Here is a 20,538-nt window from a genome sequence, read left to right as displayed (position 1 = left end):
GGATGTAGAATAGCGGGTTCAATATCTCACATGGGGTGTAGAACTGTAGGTTAAATAGTTTGAAAGGAATGTAGAATTTTAGGTTTAATACCTCACATTATGATGTAGAATTATTGTGGATTCAGTACTTCAATTGGGATGTAAAATTATAGGTTCGATACCTCACATGGGATGTAGAATTATAGGTGCGATACCTCACATGGGATGTAGAATTATAGGTGCGATACCTCACATGGGATGTAGAACTGTAGGTTCAATACCTCACACGAAATATAGAAATTTGGGTTTAATACCTCACATTGGATGTAGAATTAGAATTGTGGGTTCAATACCTCACATGGGATGTAGAATTGTAGGTTCAAGGATGTAGAATTGTAGGTTCAATACCTCGCTTGAAATGTAGAATTGTGGGTTCCATACCTCACATGAGATGTAGAATTGTAGGTTCAATACATTACTTGGGATGTAGAATTGTAGATTAAATACCTCACATTGGATGTAAAATTCATAGAGGATACTATCAAGTTGGGTTGCAAAATGTTGGCTTCTCTGTAACCCAGAGGGCTACCTGTACCTGAAATATTGTCTTGAGGGGCTTTTATGGGTGACCTCAATTTTGTCAGTGTCAGATGTAAAATCCATCGAAACAAAAACTACCTCCACAGTTCCTGAAGCCCCCATCACATAAATAGGATGCTGTGAATTAAAGTGTTCCAAGTATTGATACGACAGTAACGTCACTTCCTGTTGACATAATTATTTAACCAGTTTGATTCTCAAAGGAGATTATTCGGAAATGGGTCCAAAATCTTTATATTTTCAAATATTTACATTATGATTTTTGCATATTTAATCTTCTTTGTATTTTTTCGCAGAATATAATAAGTCTTTAGGACAGTGCAACATTCGTGTCAGTTTCTAACTTGGGTAACTCTGATTTACAGGTTAATGCTAAAATTATATTTTATAAAGGGTCATGTTTCGAGATGTACATTTAATATATAAAGTTTTAGAATTCATTTTGAGTATGAATATTAGAATCTTATCACTGGATGTGGGTGCCAATGGGAAATATATGGTTTGAGGGTATTACTGTTTAGGTTTGTAATAAGGCTTTGCCAAGTTCCTGCATAAACAGTTTTCTGGGAGCTGGACCTAGAACCAGTGATGCATTATATTTTCCTGCATACCTTATACTTTAAATTATAAAACATTTATAGTAGCATATGAATTTACTACACAGCAGTGTCATCTTACTCCCCAGGTGTGAGACCATTTATTCTAGCACCTGTGAAAACAGGATAAAATCTTGTCCAGCTTGCAAGAATTGATTAAGTTGTGCATGTGGTATGTTATTTGTGATTTCACACAGTCAGGCCAGAGCTATGGCCCTTTACTTATTAGAGATATGCATAAAAAGAGCCTTAAAGATTGTGTTGCATTTATCTAAAAAAGTAGTTGACTAAGGATTAGAAACATAGGAATATGTTTCAGCATGTGATTTTGTGCACCTTAGCTTTCTTGTGGATTTCACTCTGTAAGACCAGAGTTATGGCCCTTGACTTAGTCAAAACTATGCATTAAGGGCATAAAAGTTAATGTCCCTTGTATCTCAAAAAGTATTTGCCTTGAGTCATAAAAACAACAGGAGGATTGTTATATAGCATGTGAAGTTGTACACCTAGGGTTCTGTTTGGGATTTCACTAAATCAGACCAGAGTTATGGCCCTTGACTTAGTTAAAAATACGCTTGAGGTGGCCCGGCCAGTGATGATGACCACCGTCACTGTCGCCGTTAAATGGGAAAATTTATGTTACATATATCTTAAAAAATATTAAACCTAGAGTCATGAAATCATTTACAGCAACAGGAATGAGGTTGTCACCATGGTAAAGTATGTATCCTATGGACACACACATCTAGTACCTTCAAAATTTGAAATCCATGAATTTATATCTCCACAAGTTAACCATTTTGGTCAAAACCATGAAATTTCATGCCCAAAGAAATAAACAATTTCATGGTAAAGAAAATGTTTCTACTGTGTTAGTTATCTACTGCGTTAGTCATGCAGTAGAGATATGATCCAATATCCAAGGAATTTAGCTGCACTGTAAAATATCAACTAACATTATACTTAGATTTATGTGGCCATTTTTATAGACATTTATACCTGTTTCAGTTTAATTGATTTAGTGGTCTGTAGAATTAGAGTCATGCCTCTTTAAATAATAATGTATTTTCCTTTTTATTTACCATCAGTTGGTAGTGTAAAGTAAGAAAAAGAAAATAGATAAAAAAGATAACTATGAAAATAATTTATTCATGGAGTAGTGGGTTCCTACTATTGATATGAAAGTGTTTGAATGAATCATGTTAACCAATGTTTTCTCAAATTTCAATTTAATGTATGGCATCGGTATCATATTTCAGGAAATTTTGTTTCAAAAATATTGTATATATAATGAAAGAAAAATTTGAATGGTAAAATGATAGATCCCCATTCAGTACCATGGGAAACATATCATAGATGAAATTTGGATATGCACCGTTTGAAAAAAATTCACACATTTTGTAACAGTTGTTAGTTTAATTAGAAAGAGTTCTGTGTTTCCTGGGTAAAATCTGTACTTCTCAAATACTGGTCAGTGCACTAGTAGTCCATAGTTCTCAGGTGGAACATTTCCCCAGTATTTTTACATTTCACAGAATATCTTCGTGAACCAATAAAAATTGTCAGTGAAAAGGGTGGCAGCATCCAATTCAGTATTGATGCCGTTATCTATGCTTTAGGTTGATCTAAACATAGAAAACGAAAGGAAAATGTCGTAAGACTGCACAAGTTCTTTAAGTTTGCTGTGGTCCTCGAGTTGTCTATGGTCAAGCGAGCATTGTTTCACTCTGTTTAATACTGGGAGAAAACTTAAGTAATTACTTAGTTAAGTCTGTTATTTTAAAATCGTTCTGTTGCTGAAATTATTTTTATTTCATGTTGATTTTTTTTTTCTACAACACTGTATTTATAGCTAAAATATACATGGTTAGTAGTATTTGTCTGCAGTACTTATTTCAGTCGCGCATATATGATATTTCTATTTAAGCATGACTATACTTCGTTTTCTGTGAAATTCAGAATTGTTGTGTTTTGATCATGAAATAGTCATATATACTGTTCTGATATAGATGAAAAAGTCAACATTGAAAATGCATAAAGGGCAAAAACAAGCATTTTGAAGTAACAGACTTAGCTAAGCAATTACTTGCCTTTTTTTCATGAAATTGGGGCCTGGTTTTCACCATATTTGTTTCTTCTATATGCCAGATGTGCATTTATTATGTAATTATCATATTTTCTGCAAATGATGTTACGAGCGTTTTCACCTGAACTTTGCATGTATAGTTTTTACCGACACAATCGAAACAATGCTGAATTTTTTCATTTCCAGGCATATAACCATGTGAACTTGTCTCGAGACCCTAGTCCAAACAGAGACGGTTATCGTAGTCCTCGGCACCACAGTCCAGTTATGGCAGGAGATGAAGGAAACTGTGATATACCTGTCCCTATACAATATATAGGTAAACCTTCACAGACAAAAATAACCAGAAATAATACAGCAAAGAAAATAATATTCGTCCCCTTAATGCAAAAAGGTACCAAGTGCCTTCTTTATTCATATGCTCATGGTACCTTTTTGCATTAAGGGGACAATATATCAGTCCACTTCCACAAAGGAGATTGATTTTTGTAATGCATTTTAAAACTGACTCCATTATTTCATGCAGCATATATCTAACCTGATAATTCCAACCAGTATATGGACCAGGCTAGTAGTCTTACATAGTAATTTTCTGCTTATAATGGTGTGAAAATTCAGTACCTTTATAGCCGTGCTCTGTTCTTTCAGTTGTATATTTCTCAATTAAAAAAATGTGTATTAAAAAGAAATACAATCATAGTCTTGTGTTACAGATAATAAAAGTTAACCTTTACCCAGTTAAATTTCTAAAATGGACTGTTCCATCATTCAGTTTGGACAATACCATTTATTATTCATTCAAAGGGGTGTTCACTGAAAATTTACTGACTGAATTGCGAACAGTGCAGGCTGATCTTGGTCTGCACTGGTCGCAAAGGCAGAAACTTGTCGCCAGCATTGCTAAAGATTAAATTTGATTTTACTTGGCTGAAAAAATGTATTTTTATGTCTGAAATAACAAAACCGTCACATGCACATGTCTTGTCTCTCATATTTTTTTGAACACTTGCCTGCTAACCTAATATAGCCAGTACATGTACATTTTATTTTTGCTTGACAAACATTCCTTCATAAATCATTACACAAGTATTCAAAACTTGAATGAATTTGAAGGATTAACTAGCACTCTTGATTCAAAATTTCATTGAATGAACTTCAGTTTGTGTAATAATAGGCAACTTTCACTGAGTGGAGTTAAGAAGACTGAATATTTTTTGCTATAACGCATATGCAAATATTTACATTTCTGTAACATTTACTTTAAAGGAGAGTGTTATAAAAAGTGTTAGAAAGTATCATATTTGAAAGTGTCGTTTTTAGCTTGACTTTTCGAAGAAAAAGTAGAGCTATTGCACTCGACCCGGCTTCGCTGTCGCTGTTGGTTAAAGTTTTTGATAATGTCAGATATCTCTGTTACTATCAAAGCTGTTGACTTGAAACTTAAAGTAGTTATTTACTATCAAAGTCTACACCAGGAGAAATAATCCCCATAACTCTGATTTGAATTTTGACAGAGTTATGCCCCTTTTTAACTTAGCATTTTGTTTGGTTAAAGTTTTTGATAAAGTCAGATATCTCTGTTACTATCAAAGCTTTTGACTTGAAACTTAAATTAATACGCATCTAAATGACAAACAGTGGTTTTATTCACACGCAAATCATTGTTTGAGATTCCAACATGTTATAAAGGATTATTATGTACGTTCTTGCCGATATCCGTCAGATATTTGCCTGATTTCTGTTGATTTCTTTTCTGCCGCTATGCCGTCTAACGCCATGACATAATAATTGTGATTTCAGGAAAATGAATTATTGAATAATAACAGTTTTCAGCCTTCTTTGTTTAATAGGAAAACAAATCGGGTTGTGTTAGAATTAAAAATTCAATTTATTTTGTTGTATTTAACATAAGAGTCATGCAGTTTCACGGCTTTTCAGTTCACCAGAACGACTGTGATGTCATTTAAAGAGTGTTCTCCCTGACTGTGTTTGGCGTTGTCAAGAGCTATAGCATATTATCACTAAGCATTGTTATCATAACTTTTGCACCTTTCCTTTTTGTGGTTTGACCAAAATTAACTTTATAATTTTCAATGCATGCAACTATTTTCATATACATGTACATGATAAAATATTTGAACATTTAATATTTTACAGGTTGTCAGGACCTACTGGAATTAAAATGTACACACTGCGGATGGTTGAGAAAGCGAAGAACACTTTCATTATTCTCATGTAAGACATTGCACTTGATTTAACCAAAGTTTGAAAGGAGCATTAATGAAGAAAGTCTTTTAATTTTAATATTATGTTTGGTGAAACACTATGTTTTATTGAGATGTAATTCATTATCAGTCACTGCATATCGCTCACTGAGAAAGACAGCTTTGTCGATCAGCTTATAAATTTTGTATTAGTTTATAATTTTTCATGTAAAATAGGATGAAAGTTGTAGTCAGGTTCTATTCCTTATAGGTTATTTCTCAATTATTCAAATAATGTTACTTTACGAGAATTTTGTATTGCTTTGCACTGGTAAATATATAAAAATTATCACAGATATTATTAAGATAAATTCCATATTTACTCAGAATATATATCCCCTATATATCTCTTTTTAATCCCCCACCACAAGTGGTGGGGGTTTATAGGAATGGTCTCTGTCCTTCTGTCCGTCTATCCGCCGTTAAATTCGTCCGTCTGTAACAATTGTGTCCATATAACTTAAACCCATTGAAGGATTTTCATGAAACTTGGGTCAAATGATCACCTCATCAAGACGATGTGCAAAACTCATGAGTCAGCCATGTCGTCTCAAGGTCAAGGTCACAGCTCAAGGTCAAAGGTTTGAGCCTTCCATTTTGTGTCTGCTCTGTATCTCTTAAACCCCTAGAAGGATTTTCATGAAATTTGGATCAGATGATCACCTCATCAAGAAGATGTGCAGAACTCATGAGTCAGCCATGTCCACTCAAGGTCAAGGTCAGTATAAGATATACTTAACAACGTCAATGGTTCCCCCCAATACCATCACCCCTTTCACTATCCATAACAGTGGCTGGGGATATAGCTGTCTTTCAGACTGCCTTGTTATGTTAAAATTGGAATGGTTGCAACTTAAAAACTTATATGTGTATTTAGTTCATAAATTATGTAGAATGATAAGTGTTTGCTAATTATTGTCTGAAAATTTTAATCAAATTGCTTACTACAGGTAAATCTACAATCATATTTAAAACTTCAGACATTAGTTTTACAAGAGCATTTTGAATATGTAGAGCTTAACTGAGTTTTGAACATTTGACAGCTAAGATCTTAATTATGTTTTCCCAAAGAATGAAACCCTACTGTATGCATACACATTCAGTTATAAAATTGCAAAATTTCTATTCGTTCAAATTATAATACTTTTGTCACATGTTTGACGTCGTGGGAGTGAAATAAAGCAATTACATAAATTTGATAATACACTAAAGCTTTGACGTTGAAGTTGTTTATACATAGGAGACATTGATCGAATTTACTGGGTCTATAATAGGTAAAGAAAGAAGCAATTTTGATGTTTCAACAGAAAAGGCTTACATGTAATAAAAAGAATATTACATTTGTGTCTTTCCACATTGAATTTGTTAAACTCGTTGAATAAAATTGATAAAATGCTCGGCAGAGACTCACATTTTATTATTTTATTCAACTCCTTTAAAGCGGCATGCCTCCAGATCGTTCGACAACAAAAGAAAAAATATTTTTTTTTAGATATCTTGAAATAAATGCAATATTTCTTAAGAAGGCTTTAAAACTTAATTACTGACAAACTTTATGTTACGGAAACACATGAGAATTTGCTGTTTTTACTACTTTGTACGATGAAACACGCTTTTACTCCAGGTAAACTGTCTGGATTATAAATATCTGTATTAGGAAGTCATTATTCACTACTTCAGCTATAGCGCTATTGGTTACGACGACGGAAATGTCTTTATTGCCGCGGTGGTCCGGGGTTCGATTCCCGACGCGATCATCTTTTTTTCTTGATTTGGAACTTTTAAAATATTTTAGAAACAAAAATTCATATTCTAATGTTCATAATATGACCAAAACTTCAATTTGAAAAAAAGATTACTTTTTTTATATCAATTTTCAAAAAACTGTGTCAGCTGTAAAATTTTATTTCCTATAGCAGTTTTTTGAAAAGATATATAAATTTGTGTCTTTTTCTGGTAAAACCAAATTAACCTGAAAATTATCTTAAACCTCTCTCAGATTAAACAAACAATTTAGCCAGCCCCTCTGACAATATCCATGAATATTAGGGATGTTTGATGTTCGTTATGTACCACTTTAAAGGCACTGACCTCCAGATTTTGGCAAAAAAATGATCTTTCTTTCAAATTGAAGTTTGGTCATATTATGAACATTAGAATATGAGTTTTTGTTTCTTAACTATTCTAAAAATGCCAAATCAAGAAAAAAAGATGACTGCTTCGGGAATTGATCCTGGACCGTCGCGACAATAAAGAAGTTTTCCGCTGTCGTTACCAATAATGCTATTAAGGATTTAGTGTTCAGTGGGCATTAAATATAGATATTTACAATTGAGGTTATTTACTTCGCATAAAGCATTGCGAAAGCTTTACAATTTTCATCGTAAAAAGTATTAAAAACAACTGATTCTCATGTGTTTCCGTGACTTATTGTCTCTCAGTAATAAAGTTTCAAAGCATTCTTAAGAAATACAGGATTAATTTCCAGATATCTAAAAAAAACATTTTTTTCTTGTTTTCACACAATCTGGAGGCCAGTGCCTTTACCTGTTTTTGGTTGTAACAATGTAGCAGGTATCTTATGTGCATATATTTTAATTAATTACTGTAATTCTCAGACAAATTAAAGGTGTAATTTCAAATGCTATTGAATAAGCACTGTAAGTTGAAATTTAATTTTGTGGATTAGCGCAAGTGTGAAACACTAAAAAATTTGTCTCCAACGACTGTTAGTGGCCTAGTTAAATACAGGAAGGAAGGTGGTACACTTAAACGCACATAATTTTTTGACCTTCATAAATACAGACAATCCCTGCACTAATTACAGGAAGTATATTAACCCGCCCATGCTGGACACAGTTGATTCTGCCTTTGCAACCAGAGTAGGTCATGATCAGCTTGCACTTATGTGCAGTCTGATCATGATCTGCACTGTTTGCCATTCAGTCAGTATCTTTTTGGTATGCACCCCTTTTAAAAGTTAATGGTACTGTCCAAATTGAAAGATAGACAAGTTCATTATAGAAATTTAGCAGGGTAAGGGTTAATTGAATGACATGGTTAAGGTTATAAAAGTACATGTCAACAATATTCAATATCTGTAAACACATTTTCCACAAGAGAAATAAATCATACTTTTATGTAGAAAGACACTGTAAGCCAGAGATTTTTTATATGTGTGCAAAGAAACTAGAGGAAATTTGAGTTTAGATATATTCCCATGTAAATATCACAAATTTCTGAATGAATATTCACAGAATAAAAGGCCTAGTCAATCTTTTGAATTATATTTACAATTTGCTGTAAAATCTGTTTGAAATAGTTGACAAATGTTGTTTAGTGAATGAATTCTGTTTGGACTAAGATTTCAAGACCCAGTTTTGAGGAAAATAGTCTTTGTAAAATGAAACAAAAGTACTTGAATAGTCCTTGAAAAGTACTTGAAAGTTGGCCTGAAAAAATAGAACATTATATTTGAATTATTTGCTTTTTTCCTATTACTCATTGAATGGATTTTTAGCTCACCTGTCACAAAGTGACAAGGTGAGCTTTTGTGATCGCGCGCATCCGTCGTCTGTCCGTGCGTGCGTGCGTGCGTAAACTTTTGCTTGTGACCACTCTAGAGGTCACATTTTTCATGGGATCTTTATGAAAGTTGGTCAGAATGTTCATCTTGATGATATCTAGGTCAAGTTCGAAACTGGGTCACGTGCGGTCAAAAACTAGGTCAATAGGTCTAAAAATAGAAAAACCTTGTGACCTCTCTAGAGGCCAAATTTTTCATGAGATCTTCATGAAAACTGGTCAGAATGTTCACCTTGATGATATCTAGGTCAAGTTCGAAACTGGGTCACGTGGGGTCAAAAACTAGGTCAGTAGGTCTAAAAATAGAAAAACCTTGTGACCTCTCTAGAGGCCAAATTTTTCATGAGATCTTCATGAAAATTGGTCAGAATGTTCACCTTGATGATATCTAGGTCAAGTTCGAAACTGGGTCACGTGTGGTCAAAAACTAGGTCAGTAGGTCTAAAAATAGAAAACCTTGTGACCTCTCTAGAGGCCATCTTTCTCAATGGACTTTCATGAAAATTGGTCAGAATGTTCACCTTGATGATATCTAGGTCAAGTTCGAAACTGGGTCACGTGGGGTCAAAAACTAGGTCAGTAGGTCTAAAAATAGAAAAAGCTTGTGACCTCTCTAGAGGCCATATTTCTCAAGAGATCTTCATGAAAATCGGTCAGATTGTTCACCTTGATGATATCTAGGTCAAGTTTGAAACTGGGTCACGTGCGGTCAAAAACTAGGTCAGTAGGTCTGAAAATAGAAAACCTTGTGACCTCTCTAGAGGCCATATTTTTCATGGGATCTTTATGAAAATTAGTCAGAATGTTCACCTTAATGATATCTAGGTCAAGTTCGAAACTGGTTTATGTGCGGTCAGTAACTAGGTCAGTAGATCTAAAAATAGAAAAACCTTGTGACCTCTCTAGAGGCCATATTTTTCAAGAGATCTTCATGAAAATTGGTCAGAATGTTCACCTTGATGATATCTAGGTCATGTTCGAAACTGGGTCACGTGCGGTCAAAAACTAGGTCAGTAGGTCTAAAAATAGAAAAACCTTGTGACGTCTCTAGAGGCCATATTTCTCAATGGATCTTCATGAAAATTGGTGAGAATGTTCAGCTTGATGATACCTAGGTCAAGTTTGTAACTGGGTCATGTGCGGTCAAAAACTAGGTCAGCAGGTCGAAAAATAGAAAAACCTTGTGACTTCTCTAGAGGCCATATTTTTCATGAGATCTTCAGGAAAATTGGTGAGAATGTTCACCTTGATGATATCTAGGTCAAGTTCAAAAGTGGGTCACGTGCCTTCAAAAACTAGGTCATTAGGTCAAAGAAAAACCTTGTGACCTCTCTAGAGGTCATATTTTTCAATGGATCTTCATGAAAATTGGTCAGAATTTTTTATCTTGATGATATCTAGGTCACATGTGCTCAAAAACTAGGTCACTGTGTCAAATAATAGAAATAACGACGTCATACTCAGTTCAACACTAGGTCATGTGGGGATAGGTGAGCGATTCAGGACCATCATGGTCCTCTTGTTTATGAAGTGAATGCATAATTAAGTACAATGAACCAAAGAAAATACTTGAAGTTTCAATTGACTTATGGACTTATATTGTGGTTTATAAAAGTCGTGACTTCCTGTAAAAAAAATTTCCTCCTATAAAAGTACATGATGCTGTTTGTTTATTTGTGAGAAATACAATATGTCTGAGAAAAAATATAAGTCCTGAAACAGTTGAAATCTATAATAGTGATCTGCTTAACCCTTACCCTGCTAAATTTCTATAATGAACTTGTCCATCTTTCAATTTGGACAGTACCATTAACTGCTGAAAGGAGTGCTTACCAAAATGATAATGACTGAATGGCGAACAGTGCAGATCTTGATCAGACTGCACGGATGTGCAAGCTGATTATGATCTAGGCAGAATCAATCGTGTCCAGCATGGTAAGGGTAAAGAATGATATTAGGGTTCGAGACACTGGCAGAGTACCACATAATGGCACTATAGGCCCTGGATGCATGTAATATTCTTGTAAAACTAATCAAAAGTGTCACTGGGGTATAAACCTCTTTAACCATACTTGTGTTTAAATGTAGCTCAAATCATACTTCGCTAATGCTAATTGGAGAATGCCACAATGGCATACAGAGATAACATTATTTGCAGATTGTCATAAGACGTGAAAAAAAAATTGTTTGTTTCCGGTATCCCGACCTACCCTAAATTTTTGGCCTGACCCTAAATGTTTTTATTGCCTTGGAGAATATTTTTTTCAACTTTTTAACAAAATGATGCAAAACTGCACTTTTTATGCGTTAAACATTGTCAGTGATGTTAGAAATCAACTTACTGATGCTCTAAAGGCATATCCCCCTTATTTGTAATCATTTTTTGACAAAAAAATAATTTCCGAAAAGTCTCCCTTAATAAAAAAGAATTCAAAAAAATTTTTTTTTCGACCTACCTACCCTAATTATGTCTCCCACCACACAGTGGTGTGGGAGACATATTGATTTACTCCAGTCTGTGTGTGTGTGTGTGTGTGTGTCACAAAGCTTAGTCGATCATTTCTCATCCGATTTTCACCAAACTTAAACAAAATGTGTTTGACCATAAGACCTCAGCCAAGTTCGATAACTAGCCAAATTGGTCCAGGCGTCTTGGAGTTATGGCCCTTGAATTACCAAAAATCAGTCTTTTTACTCTTGTCCGCACTCTAATTTGAATATTTCTCATCCAATCGTCACCAAACTTAAACAAAATGTGTTTGACCATAAGACCTCGGCCAAGTTCAATAACTAGCCAAATCGGTCCAGGCATTTTGGAGTTACGGCCCTTGAATTATCGAAAAATTGGCCTTTTTACTCATGTCCGCACTCTTAGTCAAACATTTCTCATCCGATCTTCACCAAACTTGAACAAAATGTGTTTGACCATGAGACCTCGGCTAAGTTCGATAACTAGCCAAATCGGTCCAGGCATTTTAGAGTTATGGCCCTTGAATTACTGAAAAAATCCGTCTGTTTACTCTTGTCCGCTCTCTAAGTCAATCATTTCTCATCCGATCTTCACCAAACGTGAACAAAATGTGTTTGGCCATAAGACCTTACCCAAGTTCGATAACTAGCCAAATAAGCCTAGGCACTTTTGATTTATGGCCCTTGAATTACTTATTGGATCCACTCATCCAGACCATCTAATTGGATCGACTCGTCTAAAACATCTAGAGAAACTAACATTTTTCATAGGGGCAGTTGTTGGAGACATGCGCTTTTCTCAAAAGCATCTCTAGTTTTTTTGAGCATGTTACCAGAAACAAAGAATTTTTTTTTTTAGGCTTAATCCATCAAGTACATACATGTAGTCACTTTTAATAGAAGAGTACTATTTTGTTGCAGGGCCTCAGGCATATATTGTGCTACATGATGGCAGTTTATATTATTTCAAAAACGAGAGATCAAGGGCTGCTGCAGGAAAGTTCTCTCTGTACGGATATAATGCGTAAGTTGCTCAATATTTGAACACTGAAACCAATATTATTCATGGGGGACTACTGAAACTGAGCTTGTTACATTGAGTTTGTTACACTAAGGTTGTTACATTGAGTTTGTTACACCAAGCTTATTACATTGAGTTTGTTACACTAAGGTTGTTACATTGAGTTTGTTACACCAAGCTTATTACATTGAGTTTGTTACACTAAGGTTGTTACATTGAGTTTATTATACTAAGTTTGTTACATCGAGTTTGTTACACTAAGGTCGTTACATTTAGTTTATTACACTAAGGTTGTTACATTGAGTTTGTTACACTAAGGTTATTACATTGAGTTTGTTACACCAAACTTATCACATTGAGTTTGTTACACTAAGGTTGTTACATTGAGTTTGTTACACCAAGCTTATAACATTGAGTTTGTTACACTAAGGTTGTTACATTGAGTTTGTTACACTAAACTTATAACATTGAGTTTGTTACACTAAGGTTGTAACATTGAGTTTTGTTACACCAAGCTTATGACATTGAGTTTGTTACACTAAGGTTGTTACATTGAGTTTATTACACTAAGGTTGTTACATTGAGTTTGTTACACTAAGGTTGTTACATGGAGTTTGTTACACCAAGCTTATAACATTGAGTTTGTTACACTAAGGTTGTTACATTGAGTTTGTTACACTAAGGTTGTTACATGGAGTTTGTTACACCAAGCTTATAACATTGAGTTTGTTACACTAATATTGTTACATTGTGTTTATTACACTAAGGTTGTTACATTGAGTTTATTACACCAAGGCTGTTACATTGAGTATTTTACACCAAGGTTGTTACATTGAGTTTGTTACGCTAAGGTTGTTACATTGAGTTTGTTATGCAGACCTTGTTACTTTTGCGTTTGTTACAGCAAGCTTGTTACATTGAGTTTATTACACCAAGGCTGTTACATTGAGTTTGTTACACCAAGGTTGTTACATTGAGTTTGTTACACCAAGGCTGTTACATTGAGTTTGTTATGCAGACCTTGTTACATTGAGTTTGTTACACCAAGCTTGTTACATTGAGTTTATTACACCAAGGCTGTTACATTGAGTTTGTTACACCAAGGTTGTTACATTGAGTTTGTTACACCAAGGCTGTTACATTGAGTTTGTTATGCAGACCTTGTTACATTGAGTTTGTTACACCAAGCTTGTTACATTGAGTTTATTACACCAAGGCTGTTACATTGAGTTTGTTACACCAAGGTTGTTACATTGAGTTTGTTACACCAAGGTTGTTACATTGAGTTTGTTACACTAAGGTTGTTACATTGAGTTTGTTACGCCAAGCTTGTTACATTGAGTTTATTACACCAAGGCTGTTACATTGAGTTTGTTACACCAAGCTTGTTAAATTGAGTTTGTTACACTAAGGTTGTTACATTGAGTTTGTTACACCAAGCTTGTTACATTGAGTTTGTTACAGAGGTTGTAACAGCTGTGCTTGTTACATTGAGTTTATTACTCTGAACTTGTTACACCGAGTTAGTTACATGGAAGAATTTTGTCTAGTTGGAAACAAAAAAATATCAAAACATTAGTATATAAAGACCATTCTTAAGCTATGCTTGCAGGCTGTTTTATTTCCACACAAAATTCTTTGCCTGGTGGCTATGGTCAACAATGGTTTATTACACAGATAAGGCTGTATCCTCTGGGAGTTGCTTAACAATGTGTCATAAACTATATGTAATATTATACTGTGTATAGTAAATCCAGGTGTGTTTAGAGACTGATTAATTTATCAGCATCTATTTTTATTTCAGTGTATTTAGAGCCAGTGAAATCCTTCCAAAAGAAGCACCATGGTGTTTCAAGATCGTCCACTCACATAAAGAATTCAAAACATATTATTTCTCAGCCTCGTCTGAACAAGAGATGAAAGTTTGGATGAGCAAAATTAAACTTGAAATGTTACATGCAAATGGTAAAAGCGCTTTATATGGGTAAGTTGCCTTGAAAGTTAAAATTAGAGAAAGAAGCATTTGGAAATAAGATATTATTTTTAGGTCTAAATTTTTGTACAAACATACTTTTTGGCCATTGACTGTACCAGAAAATCACTGTGAGATTTCTGTCAACATTTATAAAGCTTAAAAGTAAATGAAAATAAAACTTCAGGAAGAGCTCTTCCACAATAATATTTTTTTTTTATTTAACAACAAGCCAAAACAATGTAAATACATGAAATTTCTAAAATTTGAAATAAAATTTTTTATGTCACCAGGAAATAGCTATTTTGCCAAAACCATGATTGTGTCTATAATAATAGAAATTAAATTTCACAATGTGTATATAGAGCATGCAAAAAAATATATATAAAAAAAAAGGATTTCCTTATTTCTTTTAATATGTGCAGGAAGAATTTACCGCATGTGAAAGAAGAAAAGCCGGATAAGACTTTGGACGATCCATCCTTCTACCAAAATATCGAGGAAAATATTTATGACGATTCAACAAAATTTGTACCAGAAAAAGATTACCAGAAAAAGTGCAGTATTAAACGAATGAATGAAGGTGGGTATTTAAGACTGGCTGCCCATTTTTCTTGACCTTTCTTGGTAATTTTTGTGCAAACAAGTACAGTACAACCTGTGTTAAAACAACCTCTAAAGAACAAGTAAAAACAAAACCTGTCTGTAAAGACCGCCGTTTGAAAAGAAGTAAAAAAAGGGGTCTTCGTTAATGGTTACTCAAAAACATAACAGGTGAAGTTACACTCCTAGTAGTTAAATGGATAGAGAAAAAGTAGTTTTAACTATTCCTTCTTACAAAGGTAAGGATTTTCATTCCAGCTAGGTCACTTTCTTAGAAAATTAGGTACTGTAGAGCAACAGCCTGTTTAAACTTTACCCTGCTAAATTTCTAAAATGGACTGGTCCATCATTCATTTTGGGCAATTCCACTTGTTATTCAAGGAATTAACTAACTGAATAGCGAACAGTACAGACCATGATCAGCCTGCACTGTTGTACAGGCTGATCTTGGTCTGCACTGGTCGCAAAGGCAAATTCACTTGCTGCCAGCAGGCTAAAGGTTAAAACGAACAAATTATTGTTTTTCCAGTGAGTGAGGTTGCTTTACAGGGGTGTTCTATATCCAAGTAAAGCTGATATATTTATACAGCACTGTGTATGGTACCTAACTCTCATCAAAAGGTTAATTGATCAAATTTAAAAACTAAGATTATAGGAATGGTGATTTTCTCAGTTCTATTGAAGCAGCATTATAATCGTTATTAAATAGCTTTTTAGGATGGCAACTTACAGTATGTTCAGCTTGTAAAGACTGTAAAAACAGAGGTTTTGGGGAGGGACTTATTTTTGATATAATTTTTTTATTTATTCACTAACAGTTTGTATTTGCAAAATTAAATACAATAATAAATTATTGCCGTTGCAATAACAGTCATCAGTAGTCATATGTCTTTCACAAGTTGGCCATACATTGCGGATATTTTACCCTGCTGACTAATTCTGACGTTAAAAAATTGAAAATTTGTAGCCTCACAGAAATGTATGTTTTTACAATATGGTAAATACAGAGTTATATTTCAGATTCTGAAGATGAGGAGATTGAGACAAACCCAGCGATAGATGAGCGACCACCTCAGCCGCTCCCTAAGGGAAAGGAACCTTTTATGATCTCAAGTGACCTTAATAGTTGCATATTAGAACAACCTCCTCTGTCTCCACCCGTGAAGGTAAAATCTTACTGCTGTTAAAAGAAGGTTGTTTTTATCATTTACTGGTACATGTGTGTAACAGTTCAACAGTTCAGTTCCCACCACCACTCCGCAGTCAATTTTTCCTCAGAAAAGACAACTATCCATTTTTTCACCCAGGAAAATTCAGTGATTGTTCTCTCATGCGCCCTCCCTCCCCGCTCATTCCTAAACCCCTTGAAGGATTTTCATGAAAATTGGGTCAAATGATCACCTTATCAAGATGATGTGCAGAACTTAGGAGTCAGCCATGTCAGCTCAAGGTCAAGGTCACAACTTAAGGTCAAACGTTTGAGCCTTCCATTTTGTGTCTGCTCTGTATCTCCTAAACCCCTTTTCATTTTGTGTCTGCTCTGTATCTAGTTGCTTTATCAATCAGGCACGTAGCTGGAGTGATTTTGTCATTACGCAGATAGATGCCATAAGGCATCAATATACAGCGTACTCCAAGGTGGGGGCAGGTGTGGTAGGGGGCTGCCTCCAGCTGCAGGTGGGGGTTGGGAAAATTTTAGATTTTACTCGTTAAAATAGAGCCCGTTATTCTCATTTCGAGACAAAAAATTATCCATGATAACACTTTTAAACATGTTCATTTTTCTCAATCTTCTAATTTTAATGTGATTGGATGTGTGTACTAGATATGCATTAAATTTCTTATCACTAGATTACTTTGAATGAAAAATATCAATAACAACTGACCATTAAGATGTGTACATCCGTTCAAACTCCATATACTACCAGTAGTACTAACTTGCTAATAAAAATAAGACAGTTCTTACGTCCTTTGACGATTTTTATGTAATATATTGTATATTGGAATACAATTTTGTCAACATTTCTGTGGAGTTACATATTTTTTCAAAGTTTATTCCAGTTTATTTGTTTTATAGCAAGCAGCGTATATTATGAACTATGCAGCATGCTGTCAAGCAATTTAACTTGAATAAACCTTGATAAAGGTAAGTAAAATGAATTCCAAAGACACTTGTTAGCTCACCTGTCACAAAGTGACAAGGTGAGCTTTTGTGATCATGCGGTGTCCGTCGTCTGTCGTCAGTGCGTGCGTGCGTGAGAGCGTGCGTCCGTAAACTTTTGCTTGTGACCACTCTAGAGGTCACATTTTTCATGGGATCTTTATGAAAGTTGGTCAGAATGTTCATCTTGATGATATCTAGGTCAAGTTTGAAACTGGGTCACGTGCCGTCAAAAACTAGGTCAGTAGGTCTAAAAATAGAAAAACCTTGTGACCTCTCTAGAGGCCATATATTTCACAAGATCTTCATGAAAATTGGTCAGAATGTTCACCTTGATGATATCTAGGTCAAGTTCGAAACTGGGTCACGTGCCATCAAAAACTAGGTCAGTAGGTCTAAAAATAGAAAAACCTTGTGACCTCTCTAGAGGCCATATATTTCACAAGATCTTCATGAAAATTGGTCAGAACGTTCACCTTGATGATATCTAGGTCAAGTTCGAAACTGGGTCACGTGCCGTCAAAAACTAGGTCAGTAGGTCAAATAATAGAAAAACCTTGTGACCTCTCTAAAGGCCATATTTTTCATGGGATCTGTATGAAAATTAGTATGAGTGTTCATCTTGATGATATCTAGGTCAAATTCGAAACTGGGTCACGTGCCTTCAAAAACTAGGTCAGTAGGTGAAATAATAGAAAAACCTTGTGACCTCTCTAAAGGCCATATTTTTCATGGGATCTGTATGAAAATTAGTCTGAGTGTTCATCTTGATGATATCTAGGTCAAGTTCGAAACTGGGTCACGTGCAGTCAAAAACTAGGTCAGTAGGTCTAAAAATAGAAAAACCTTGTGACCTCTCTAGAGGCCATATATTTTATGAGATCTTCATGAAAATTGGTCAGAATGTTCTTCTTGATGATATCTAGGTCAGGTTCGAAAGTGGGTCATGTGCCATCAAAAACTAGGTCAGTAGGTCAAATAATAGAAAAACCTTGTGACCTCTCTAGAGGCCATATTTTTCATGGGATCTGTATGAAAGTTGGTCTGAATGTTCATCTTGATGATATCTAGGTCAAGTTTGAAAGTGGGTCACGTGCCTTTAAAAACTAGGTCAGTAGATCAAATAATAGAAAAACCATGTGACCTCTCTGAAGGCCATATTTTTCACGAGATCTGTATGAAAATTGGTCTGAGTGTTCATCTTGATGATATCTAGGTCAAGTTCGAAACTGGGTCAACTGCGGTCAAAAACTAGGTCAGTAGGTCTAAAAATAGAAAAACCTTGTGACCTCTCTAGAGGCCATACTTGTGAATGGATCTTCATGAAAATTGGTCAGAATGTTCACCTTGATGATATCTAGGTCAGGTTTGAAACTGGGTCACGTGCTTTAAAAAACTAGGTCAGTAGGTCAAATAATAAAAGAAACCTTGTGACCTCTCTATAGGCCATACTTTTCATGGGATCTGTATGGAAGTTGGTCTGAATGTTCATCTTGATGATATCTAGGTCAAGTTTGAAACTGGGTCACGAGCGGTAAAAAACTAGGTCAGTAGGTCTAAAATTATTAAAATCTTTTGACCTCTCTAGAGGCCATATTTTTCAATGGATCTTTATGGAAATTGATCTGAATGTTCACCTTGATGATATCTAGGTCAGTTTCGAAACCGGGTTACGTGCGGTCAAAAACTAGGCCAGTAGGTATAAAAATAGAAAAACCTTGTGACCTCTCTAGAGGCCATATTTTTCATGAGATCTTCATGAAAATTAGTGAGAATGTTCACCTTGATGATATCTAGATAAAGTTCAAAACAGGGTCACGTACCTTAGAAAACTAGGTCAATAGGTCAAATAATAGAAAAACCTTGTTACCTCTCTAGAGACCATATTTTTCAATGAATCTTCATGAAAATTGGTCAGAATTTTTATCTTGATAATACCTAGGTCAAGTTCAAAACTAAGTCACTATGTCAAATAATAGAAAAACGACGTCATACTCAAAACTGGGTCATGTGGGAAGAGGTGAGCGATTCAGGACCATCATGGTCCTCTTGTTTACATAGACACACCCCTTCCGTCAGTAGCTCAGCATGGCCTTAGTGTACTTCTTGCCCAAGATATCATCAAACCAGGCATAAATACATGTGACAAATGCCATTGGAGGTCAGGCTACACAATTACGAGTCAAGATTCAGCATTTTAAAGTACCCCATTTTCTATCAAACACTTATACTGTATAGATTTGATAGAAAATTGGGTATTTTAAAATCTGAATTTTAAAATCTGGGTCTATCTGATATTAATAGTGAAAAGTTAAATAACGGCAAAATCAAGTTCTAGTAGATAAATGACTATGATTTGTGAATTCTGCATTACATGCATCATGGCCTAAATAAAACTTAAGCCTACGAGGCATAATGTTATTTTGTCAACCAACAATATATCAGATTATTTAAATATAAACATCACTATTTTACCACATTGGAAAGGTGTAGAGGTGAGGAAGTGAGGTATGACATGTTTTCTGTATCAGTTAACGTGCGGTCTTCATTTCCTAACACATCAGGATATGGTGGTTTAAAGCTTGAACCAGAGTCTTGTTCGATTTTTGCCGCTATGTCTACTTTTTGATCAATATAAAAATATGTCACACAGTGCGGTACACTGTATACTTACCATGATAAAAAATTTTACACAAACATACAGTAAAAGCAGCATTTGAATGGAGACGACTATGATTATTGGACAGTAAATCGGACAACAAAAGTCTGCATTTCTGCTACTGTAGATTTATTCGGTCCATTTGCGAACAGCCGATTAACCACTTCACCCCGTAACCCCTCTGCTTTTTATTTCAAATTTGGGTGATTTGGGAAGGACAAAAAAATTAAACTGTCAAAATTCCATTACGCAACTGCGTATTTGCATACAGGCAGCTACGTGCCTGTCAGTAAAACTGGGTAGAAAGTGTGAGTAACTTGTCTAGTTGCTTTATCAGGGAAAGCAGGTGGAAAGTGTAGGTATCTGGCCTTGAATTACATTATCAGTGGTATTTTGCATCTGTATGATTTTTGGTTGAGTACATTGCTGCTGAAATTTGAAAATATAATATTTCTTTGGACAATTCTTTAGTACTGCTGAAATTTAAAAAATCTTTAGTTTTTTTTCTCTTAAATACGTTATTTTACTTTTTGACTCTGTACT

General features: G+C 34.8%; 1 protein-coding gene across 7 annotated transcripts in view; it reads left to right on the top strand.

The window, feature by feature from the left end:
* The window catches only part of LOC123546932 (SH3 domain-binding protein 2-like), a 110,052-nt gene that overhangs the window by 53,584 nt on the left and 35,930 nt on the right, over positions 1–20,538 (top strand). For all 7 annotated transcript variants that reach the window (XM_053551270.1, XM_053551269.1, XM_053551268.1 and 4 more), the window contains 6 exons: positions 3,448–3,580; positions 5,419–5,496; positions 12,501–12,603; positions 14,405–14,584; positions 14,998–15,155; positions 16,196–16,341. In XM_053551270.1, coding sequence (XP_053407245.1) covers positions 3,529–3,580; positions 5,419–5,496; positions 12,501–12,603; positions 14,405–14,584; positions 14,998–15,155; positions 16,196–16,341 — 717 coding nt within the window. In that variant the 5' untranslated portion in view covers positions 3,448–3,528. The remainder of the gene's footprint in view (positions 1–3,447; positions 3,581–5,418; positions 5,497–12,500; positions 12,604–14,404; positions 14,585–14,997; positions 15,156–16,195; positions 16,342–20,538) is intronic.

The sequence above is a fragment of the Mercenaria mercenaria genome, chromosome 9 (assembly GCF_021730395.1).
Source record: "Mercenaria mercenaria strain notata chromosome 9, MADL_Memer_1, whole genome shotgun sequence".
Lineage (NCBI taxonomy): Eukaryota > Metazoa > Mollusca > Bivalvia > Venerida > Veneridae > Mercenaria > Mercenaria mercenaria.
Note: the sequence above shows the minus strand (reverse complement) of the source record. Positions and strands in the feature narration are given on the sequence as shown.